The sequence below is a fragment of the Motacilla alba genome, chromosome 23 (genome assembly GCF_015832195.1).
Source record: "Motacilla alba alba isolate MOTALB_02 chromosome 23, Motacilla_alba_V1.0_pri, whole genome shotgun sequence".
Classification (NCBI taxonomy): Eukaryota; Metazoa; Chordata; class Aves; order Passeriformes; family Motacillidae; genus Motacilla; species Motacilla alba.
This window is the reverse complement of record NC_052038.1, coordinates 58,254-68,435: the sequence shown is the minus strand read 5'-3', so window position 1 is coordinate 68,435 and position 10,182 is coordinate 58,254. Positions and strand designations below refer to the sequence as shown.

Below are 10,182 nucleotides of genomic sequence, written 5' to 3'. Positions count from 1 at the left end.
CTCTGAAAAAATAGTTCTCTGCTGTAGGAGTGTTTTTAATAAACCTAAGGCTTTTCCACACTAAATAAGGCTGTGCCAAGCACTGCATCCCAGGCAGGAGCACAGCACTCAATCCATGGCATGGGGATCCTCTGCTTTGGGGGGCATCACTGGTGGGGCAACAGCTCCCCTTGTCTGGGACACTTTTCAGGGTGTCCTGTCCATGGGAAAATGGGAGCAGGCATCCCTGAGTGCTTCCTGCTGGATGGAGCCAAAATAAAGGGGACAAAGGGGCTCCAAAGGGGCCACACAGCGCCAATGGTACTGGGAACGCCTCCTGGGTGGAGGAGCTCCCTGCCTGCCTGAACATGCTCCTGGTGCGGGGGTGGCAGGTCCTGGCAGGAGGCAGAAGCACCGATGGAGCCACGGTGGCAGTACCAGTTCCGGGTAATCATGCTGGGGGACTCGACAGTGGGGAAATCCTCACTGTTGCGGCGCTACACCGAAGGTGTCTTCCTGGACTCTGTCAACCAGACGGTGGGGGTGGATTTCTACGTCCAATTTGTGGAGCTGGAGCCGGGGCTGCAAGTGAAGCTGCAGTTCTGGGACACAGCTGGGCAGGAGAGGTTCAGGTGGGTCCATGGGGTTGGGAGGGGTGGTGGAGATGGGTGTCCCCCTCCAGATTTGGGGTGGAGTATTGTGATTCCAAGCCCGAGGAGGTTGTTGATGTGGCTGTGTTCCCACTTGTCCGTTTGGGTGAGGAACCACTATGTCAAAAGCCGAGGGAAAGGAGCCCTTGGGACTGCCTTGAAAGCCCTTGCTCCAGCTCTGGAGGGGGTACAGTATTCCTTCAAGAACCCCCTTGCCACATCAGCTGCAGAAGGGCTGGGGAACAGCTGGGAGCCCACTGAGGGCTAGGCAAAACATCTTCCTCAGCTCAGATGCTGGGAGCCTCACACCTCACTTGCGGGGCTGTCTCCACCAGCCAGGCCGCTCCTGTGGACAGGAAAGCTTGGGAGATGTGGCTGCAGGGGATGAGAGAGTGGCAGATCTGGGTTTGCAGGAATGGGAGTGTTCCAGACTGTTGCAGCAGAGATGGGAAAGTACTGGGGACATGGCAGCAGGGACAGAAGAGTTCCAGGACCATGACAGCAGGGATAGTGGAGCCCTGGGGACATGGCTGCAGACACAGGGGCACTAGGGGGCTGTGGCTGCAGGAGACAGATGAGCTTTGGAGGCTGAGCACTGACAGAGCTGCCCCTGGAGCTCTTACCGACATAGCAAAAAGCTGATTTTCACTCCTCTCATGGTGCTTTTTGAATGCAAGGTGCTGCTTGTAGGAGCAGGTCCTAGTCAGGACCACTCTGCAGGCAGAGAACATGCTGCCTGAGGTGTTACAGGAAACCCCAGGGACCACTCACTCCCCTGCTCTTGGTGTCCTCAACCCAGATCCGTGACTCGCTCCTACTACCGCAACTCAGCCGGGGGGATGCTGCTTTTCGACATCACCAACCGCACGTCCTTTGAGAGCATCCGGCAATGGCACCGGGAGGTGACTGACACGATCCAGCCCTTCCGCATGGTCTTCCTGCTGGTGGGGCACAAGAGTGACCTGGCTGGGCAGCGCCGGGTGGGCCAGAGGGAGGCCGAGAAGTTGGCAGCCTCACTGGGTGTCCAGTACGTGGAGACCTCAGCCAAAGATGCTTCCAATGTGGTCCAGGCCTTCCAGATGCTGACGATGGCCATTTACCAAGCGCTGCAGACAGGGCGGTTGGTGGCCACCGAGGCATGGGACGGGGTGAAGAGCAGCATCCCACTGCCAGTGCTGCCCAAGACTCAGGCACTGGAGAAGGAGGAGAAGTGGAAGAGATGCTCGTGCTAGAGCTGAGGACACTGGCAAGGCAGGGACATGCCTCTGAAGCGGAAGTGGATATGGAGCAGCCGGGCACAGGCAGGGGTGGCATGGCTGTATTAAATACCTCTGGTCACCCTCTGCCTGCCTGTGTTTTCCTGGGTAAAAGAAAATGCATTGGAAAGGTGAAGTCCCCAGGTGGAACCCCACAGGCCTGCAGAGGTGAATATTACCCCTTCCCCTATTCTCTCTTGTACTGACTGAGATCCCTATCATAAAGCCCTAAATCTTTAAGTCTTTCCAAATAGAAATAAAAGTGACAAATTTATCGTGGAACTCAGATGATGGATGTATTTGTCACTCCAGCTGAGTACATGCCTAGTTGAGTCCAAAGCAAAAATAACCACATACCATTCTGAGGAAATGCCCACTTTCCCTTTCAGATTAATCTTCATACAATATAATTTGAAAAAAAACCAAAAACAAAAACCTCTCTACAAGGCTGCAGAAAGGAGCTCCACAGGCTCCTCATCCCACGGTGACACAAGGAGTGAGTCCAGGATGGTCATGGAATCACTTCACCCACCCTGGTTTCCCCTGCAGGTACCAGGAGTGAGCCTCCAGAGAGCAGGACAAGGAGGATGAGCCCAGCTCTGCCTACGGCTGTAGGAGCCTTCCTGTCATGCAGGGGTTTGCAGTGCTGTCAACTCCTGCATCCCCACAACAGCCCCCACAGCTTCCCTGAGGTCCGAGCAGAGCAGCGGGGTCAGGGGCATGTGGCCTTTTCAATGTCCAGGCACAAACAGAATCACGGCAACCCTGACTTCCTGCTTTGTCACAACATCCCCCTCCCAACAGTCCAAATATCCCAGCATGGGTTGGAGGGCAGGAGGGAAGTGACTTGGCCATCCTGACTGGCAGGTGAGGGACTGGCCAAATCCTTGTGGTCTAGATGGGTCAGGAGGGGCAGAAACCTCTGAAAGAGCAGCTGAAGGCACTTGGTTTTTCACCCTGGAGGAAACGGGAGACTTACCAGCATCTGCAGCTCCTCCCAGGGGACACCTCAAATCTCTGCTCCCTGTGACCAGAGACAGGACCTGGTCACCAGAGGGAACAGCTGAAGCCATGTCAGGGGAGGGATAGATTGCAGATTGGGAAACAGTTCTTCCCTCAGAGGGTGCTCGGGTAATGATCAGACTCCCCAGGGAATAGGCACAGCCCCAAGGCTGACAGCTCCAGAGAGCATTGGACAGCGCTCTCAGGCATAGGGTGGGATTGGTGGGGTGTCCTGGGCAGGCCAGGAGCTGGACTCAATGATCCTTGGGGATCTTTCCCAGCTCAGGATATTCCACAATTCTGCTCCTTGTAAACTCTCAGGAGATCTCCCACAGAACAGCACCACACACAGAGCCGAGGTGACAGCGACCCTCCCCCTGCCATCCCTGTGCAATGCTGCCTGAAGAGCACAAGCCTGTACCAGCAGCTTAGAATAATTTCTTTATTCATGTAAAACAAATGCAAGTATTTATATAAACACTGACATTACAAAGTACTGGAGCAGGTAGGGGCAGGAAGGAGGAAACAAAAAACTCTACAGATGCTTCTAATACTGTCCCACACACAATCAAATGCTCTGTCCCTTGGATAATCACTTGTACAATAAACCACTTTCAAGTCACAAATAAAAGTCTGTTTGAGATATGTCGCACTCTGAGGAGGAACGAGAAGAGGGCGTAGAATGTTTTTGGCAGGTCTCCTCATCAAGATATTGCTGCACCGTTAATAAAAAATAGATGCTTCTCTGTAAAGCATTAAAAAAATATCCCACAGGTGATATCATGGAGGCTTCAGTGGAGCAGCAGGTATCCCAAACTGCACTGGTGGTGTCTCCAGCTCTGTTCAGGGGCTATTTCTTGGTAGTTTTGCGGATCAGTGCCATTCTCTGCAACAAGAGAGGGAAAATCATGGGAAGCTGAGCAGCTCATAGCAGGTGACTGCACAATCACCCGCAGCAGAAACAAGGCATCCCAGGTGCTCCCAGGACGCTGTCTGACTTGCTTCCACACAGGTCTTTCAGGTCTGTTTGAATCTTAATGGGGTTCCAGGCTGAAGAGAAGAAAGTATCTGTGCTGCTCAACTTGGCAACCTGGGGCAGTGGAATCAAAGCCCATCTCAAGGTCCCTCTCTCTGCCCAATGGGAGCTGCAGCATCACTCATGAACCCACTGCAGGGGAGCTCCTTCTAGGCTCTGACCACGGCTTAAAAACCAATGGTCCAATGCAGTTTAAAAGCAAAATTAAGGGTGTTTTCAGTCCCTTTGCACAGAGATGGAGTTGCCAGGGGCAGCTGAGAAGTGCCTGTGTGCAGCTCCCAGTTGGTTTTAACTCTCCCAGGCTCCTCAGCACCAAGAGCTGCTGCTTCTCTTTGGGCAAAGCCAACATAGCTGAGGAGACACAGCAACCTCAGCCTGCTGCACAAACAGGTCAGGAGGCTCTGGAAGTCATTTCTGGTCTGAACAACTTGGAAGAGGCCACAAATTCACAGTGCCAGGAGGCCATGACCACCATCCTCATACCAGCCTTCCATGTGATTCCTGGTGTTGTGAGGGCCCCTTACCTGTTTGTGAGCTTCTGTAGTGCAGGCTTTTTTGTAGGGCCTGATTTCTTCAGAACCAAAGCCCGGGATCCACATGTTCCACTGGCGCTCTGGAATTCACAGAATGGTTTCAGTTGGAAGAGACATTAAAGCTCATCCAGTTCCAACCCCTTGCCACGGGCAGGGATGCATTATCTACTCACAGGCTTCCACCACAGCATCGCAACTGTGCCCTGACTCCAGGAGGAGCTGAAAGCTGGGGGTAGAAGGGAAAAAAACAGATCAGAGTCACTCACCAAGGTGCAACTGGACATCTTTGACTTCCAGAGTGTTGGACTTGCGGTGCCGTGCGAGCTGGCAGGCAGCTGTCACCACACTCTCAATGAAGTCATCAGCGATCTGTAGCAGCATCTGTGGTGGAACAAGGGCAACAATCAGTCTGGTCAGCACCAAGCAGTTGAAATTATGTGGGAAGATGAAAACAAGCCCTCAGAAGCTGGTATTTAGAATTACAGAATGTCCTGAATTGGGAGGGACCTGCAGGGATCATCCAGGCCAGCTCCTGGCCCTGCACATGACACCCCAGCAATCCTCATCCTGTGCCTGAGAGCACTGTCCAAATGCTCCTTGAGTCTGGCCACCTGGGGAGCTGGCATTGCCTGGGGACCCTGGTCAGTGCCCAGCACCCTCTGGGGGAAAAACCTTGCCCTGATCTCCAGCCTGACCATGCTCCAGCCATTCCCTGGCTCCTGTCCCTGCCACAGGGAGCAGAGGTCGGAGCTGCCTCTCGGGAGGAGCTGCAGGCCCCACTGAGCTCTGCCCTCAAACTCCTCTGTTCCAGCTGAACACACCAAGTGCCCTCAGCCACTCCTCTTGTGGTCCCTCCTCATTCTTCCCCATCTTCAGAGTCTCCTTTGGGAGCCCTCTAATAACTTTAGATCTTTCTTATATTGTGGTGTCCAAAATTCCACTCAAAGGAGTGGATTGGATTTCATAGGTGTTTGCTGCAATTGCTGTTTTAAAAGCCTTTTTGGGACTGGGATGCAGAAAACTAGGGATGGTTGAAGGCTGCATGGGAAAACAAGTGTTACATGAACCCATGCTCCCTCCTTGTCAAAGGGCCACTGATCTGTGACAAATTACAAATTAACTCTTTTTCCACTCCCTTCCACTGGTTGGAACCTACTTCTTCCACATCTTCATCCAGCTGCTCGTTTGGATCCACCTCACGCACCAGGTCCTGCAATTTCTTCTTGGTTAAAACCTGAGTGTGTGGGAGGAGAGGAAGGATTTACTGCCCTGCTCCAGCAAAGAAGCTGCCCGTGGAGCACAGCCACAACCACAACCACCTCCTCCCCCATGCCGCCAGGGCCGAGTCACACTGTTGACACAGTCTATCAGCTCAGGAATGGCAGAGATAAGAAATATCAGGTGTCAAGGAGTCATTTTCAAGCACCAGTGGTTGCTCTGGACAGCAACTGGAGTGCAGCAGCCAGAATAAATGTTTCCACCATGAAAATGCTGCTGGCAAGGAGTGGAAAGGCAAAACTACAAGTTAAGATGCAGAGGCGAGTGCAATAAGCGTATCAGTGACTAAAGTTGTACCCAGGGCATGAGGGAAGCATTTCCATGGCTCTAGCACTTATCAGCTTTAGTGCTTCACATGGAAAACAGAGTTGTGGGCGTGCTGGGTTATTCCAGGGCAGTCAGACGCAGCAGGAGCAGAAACCACTCTGGGCTAAACAACGAGTCTTAAAAGATATGGATGGAAGTTGTCAGCCTGGTCGGGTCAACCAGACACATGGGAAATTCCTACCCTTCCTCATTCCTTCATTGCTGTGGCTGTTTTATGCTGGGGTTTAGTGCACTTCCTAAGAGTCCGGGTGCCAGCAAAGCCATCAGGGAGCAATGCCAGGACATTCCCTGGGCAACAGTTTGTTTTATGCGCATCAAAGGCTCCTTGCCAGGTTGGGTTGGAAGGGACCTTAAAGCTCATCCCATTCCACCCCCTGCCATGGGCAGAGACACCTTCCACTATCCCAGGCTGCTCCAAGCCTCATGCAGCCTGGCCTTGGACACTCTCAGGGATGGGGCAGCCACAGCTTCTCTGGGCAACCTGCACCTCACCACCCACTTCTCTCCATATTTTTCCCATCTAAACCCCACTTAAAAATAACTTCCCCTGTCACACCCCAATATACACTTTCCTAAGACAGGAAAAACCTCTACACCTGCAGCATCCAAACCCCATCCAGACAGGAAGCACCTGGGAGAGAGGAACTCTGTGAGGAAGTTTTGTTCACTCAGTAACTGAGTAAATTCAATAAACATTATATTTCTGCTGGTGATTTAAGGAAGGCGAATGAAGCCACAGGCAATTCTGTGATACTTGTGATGCCTGAGCATCATCCCTGTTGTCCCAAACTCGGGACGGAATTACCTGATTGCTTTCAGGACTGAGCCGCCCTCCTCCACTGGGCGTTCCTGGCATCTTTGCCACAGTGGTGCTGTTGGCCATGGAGCTCTGGGGGGGGGTGCTGGCTGGTTCTGGCTTGATCGAGGAGAAGTTGGAGAGGTTGATCAAGGCAGAAGAGCCAAACTGGTTCATAATCTGTTGGGCTTTAACTTTTAGATCACAAAGCTGGTCTAGGTCCTGCTTCTTCTTGGGGTTGTGGTGATCCAAACCAATCAACTGGAAAGGGAGAGAAAAGCCATGGTTAGCAAACAGAAGGAATTCAGCAGGGTGAACAGGTCTTTGTCCAGAGAAAACTGCAGTGTTCTGACAGGGCCTGCAGTTTATTGATCAGGAATCTCTGCTCACAGCATGAAGGGAGAAGTGATGCTTAGTAGCAGAGAAAACCTTCCCTGGTGTACAGAAAATTAAGTTTTCCAGCATCACAGTGGCTGCATGCTGGTGACAGCACTGACCCACCCACCCATTCATTCCTTGAGCTGAACCCCTCCACATCCAACCCCACAAAGCCTTCCTGAACCCATTTCCCACAAAGAACAGACCACTCAGAGCAGATTTAGCCACAGGACATGATTTGTTCCTGCTGCAGCAGCATGGAATCCCTCATCCCCACAGTCCAGAGCCCCGGAGAGAAAGCAGGACCCAGCCTCCCTGGGGTCTTGCTTTTGGCAGCATCACACTCACAGCCCAGCCTGCAGTGACCCCCTCCATGTGGCATTGACAACATTGGTTCATTTTGGGTTCTGAGAACACAATCTGGTGCTCAGAGGGGGAGGAGCATGTGTGTGCCCACACTGGGCAATTGACAGCCACAGGAAACGAGGTGGGATTTATAGAGCTCCCAACGGTGAACTACAAGTGGATTGTGTGGTTACACAGATCTTCCAGGTGCTGAAGTTACTCAGGTTGTTGGTCATGGGGTGAACACTGACTGGCACCTCCTCTGTTTCTGCTCTAAGTCTCAGGCTCAATGGAGTTTTGCTCTGTCTTCAGTGCTCCATGACAGGAAATTCATCCAAACCCTGCACCTTCCACTACCACAACCACCGTGGGCAGCATCGATGGGTCTGTCACAGGAAAAAGAGTTTAAGGAACGGTTTTATGGCAAAGCCTCTCATGGTGGGGCCAGAGATGGCTGAGAAGCAAAGGCTGAACTCATGAGAAGAGTTTGTTTAACCAGCTCTAGGGACATTCACATACAGTGTCTGCTCCCTGATCTACAAATAGACATTTCCTTCACCAAAGCAAGCCTGGTTAGTTTGGATTAATTAATATCAAAACCCACACGAGAAAGTACATGAGAGAATTTAGAAGCTTTAGTACTTCACTCCAATGCACACTCAGGCAGCTGCAGACACAGAGCCCTTTGAGGGGAATTTATGTCCCTGACAGCCTTCTGCAGTGCCCTCTGCAAGTTTCCAGCACCATTTTAATTGAATTAACAATGGAAAATCATTATGCTCACACCCTAAACCCCTCAGCTGGCACTTCTGGCTGAGAAGTCCAGCACAAGATCAAGAGGGACTGTCAGTCTTGGCTTTAGCTGGGGTTGATCTCAGGCTGTTCACTCCATGCCTCACTTCACAGATCTACAAAGCAGGAACTCCTACCCACTATGCAGGGAAGGAAGCACCAAAATCCTCGGACACAAAGCCCCAATATCCTTGGGCAGAAGCACTTTAGCAGCATAAAGTCATTTTGTTGGTTCACTCCCAGATCTTACTGCACACTTCACATGCCACTAAGATCCCTGAACACAAAACTCATGGGAGGAGCAGATTCTCAGGGTAAATCCCACATGCCAGCTCCATTTACTTACAGCTATCTGAGTATCTAGATCTTTAATTACATCAGCAACTGCTGTGAGCCCAGTGAGTGGAGAAGCCATAGGCCATATCCTTCCCAGAATGTCACCAGTCAGCATTAACTACTCTGGCATCCTCCTCTTCCACATAACTCTCATTCCTACAGAAACACCAGATATTTTTTTGTATCACCAATTCTATATAAGATGGTTAGAGGAAACGTTTCACAAATTGTCCTCACTACAGTGCCACACATTGCATTGTCAGAAAAGATCACACAGTGGCTGCTGCAGAGGACATCAACCCACAGGATTCTGAAGAAAAATATGGTCAAAATCCATTTTTCTGCCAGGAAACAGAGCATCCTGGTACCTGCTGATGTGCAGGTAAGCCCAGATCCTCACCGCAGCAGCTCCCTCCAGGGCAAGAGGTTTGGGTGCTGCAATCAGCACCACAAATTGTTCAGTTCTGCGACAGCACAGCATTAGAGCCATAACTAAAATCCATGTTAATGACAAACAGCACATTCACTGGAGTGCTCAGGGGGCTCCCACTTCTATTAACCATAGTGAATTTTACCAAATATCTAAATACAATCATAGAATCTCAGAATGGTTTGGGTGGGAAGAAACTTTAACGGCATCTCATTCCATCCCCTGCCATGGGCAGGGACACGTTCCACTGTCCAAGGTGGCTACAAGCCCCGTCAAACCTGGCCTTGGGCACTTCCAGGGATGAAGCAGCCACAGTCTCCCTAGACAACCTGTGCCAGGGCCCCACCACCCTCACAGGGAGGAATTCCTTCCTAGTATCCCATCTATCCTTGCCCTCTGGCAATGGGAAGCCATTCTCCTTGTCCTTTCCCTCCAGGTCCTTGTCCAAAGTTCCTCTTCAGCTCCCCTGGAGCCCCTTCAGGCGGTTGAAGGCGCTCTAAGAATCTCCCCGGGGCCTTCTCTTCTCCAGGCTGAACTTCCCCAGCTTAAAGCGCTCACCCCACGGAGACAGCCGGGAAGGGAACGAATCCCCTTCCCAGTCCAGAACGTCCCCGCCGGGAGTCGCGGGGCAGAGCGAAGGTCACCGACCGCCACCGGGACCGACTCGGCGCTCACTCTTGTGCTCCCTCCCGGATTTGCAACAGGCGCTGTGGAATCCCCAGGTGGTCCGCGCAGCCCCTTCGAGCTCCCCGTACCTCCCCATGACCCGCGGGCAGTCCGAAGCCCCGCCGCCACCACCGCCCGCCGACACTCGGCAGCACTTCCGCTTCCGGCCGCCGCCGCCGCCAATGGGGAGCGAGTCCCCTGCGCGCGCGCGCATCACAGCCAATCAGGAGCGAGTTCGCCTGCGCGCGCGTGCGCGCCATGGCACGCCCGCCAAAAAGCGCTCCTCCTCCCCGCGCTGCGTCAGGAAAGAAGTGTGCCCAGCATGCCCCGCGCGATTTGCATAACCCTGGCCGGCTAAAAAGCGGAGAAAATGGTATT

General features: G+C 52.5%; 2 protein-coding genes across 4 annotated transcripts; one reads left to right on the top strand and one right to left on the bottom strand.

The window, feature by feature from the left end:
* The first annotated feature begins 381 nt into the window (after positions 1-381).
* Positions 382-2,025, top strand: LOC119711115 (ras-related protein Rab-39B-like). Its single transcript, XM_038160886.1, has 2 exons — positions 382-611; positions 1,429-2,025. The coding sequence occupies exons 1-2, from the start codon at positions 397-399 to the stop codon at positions 1,859-1,861; spliced, it is 648 nt and encodes a 215-aa protein (XP_038016814.1). The 5' UTR covers positions 382-396; the 3' UTR covers positions 1,862-2,025.
* Positions 2,026-3,315: 1,290 nt separating this feature from the next.
* Positions 3,316-10,064, bottom strand: TAF12 (TATA-box binding protein associated factor 12). 3 transcript variants are annotated; one of them, XM_038160840.1, is made up of 6 exons: positions 9,894-10,064; positions 6,867-7,118; positions 5,613-5,690; positions 4,723-4,837; positions 4,448-4,536; positions 3,316-3,773 (listed from the first exon to the last, which is right to left on the bottom strand). In XM_038160840.1, exons 1-6 carry the CDS (start codon positions 10,062-10,064, stop codon positions 3,738-3,740), a joined length of 741 nt encoding a protein of 246 aa, XP_038016768.1. In that variant the 3' UTR covers positions 3,316-3,737. The 3 variants fall into 3 exon arrangements, with proteins under 3 accessions (XP_038016768.1, XP_038016770.1, XP_038016769.1); XM_038160842.1 differs by lacking the exon at positions 9,894-10,064 and adding an exon at positions 9,697-9,887; XM_038160841.1 differs by lacking the exon at positions 9,894-10,064 and adding an exon at positions 8,719-9,675.
* Positions 10,065-10,182: the final 118 nt, after the last annotated feature.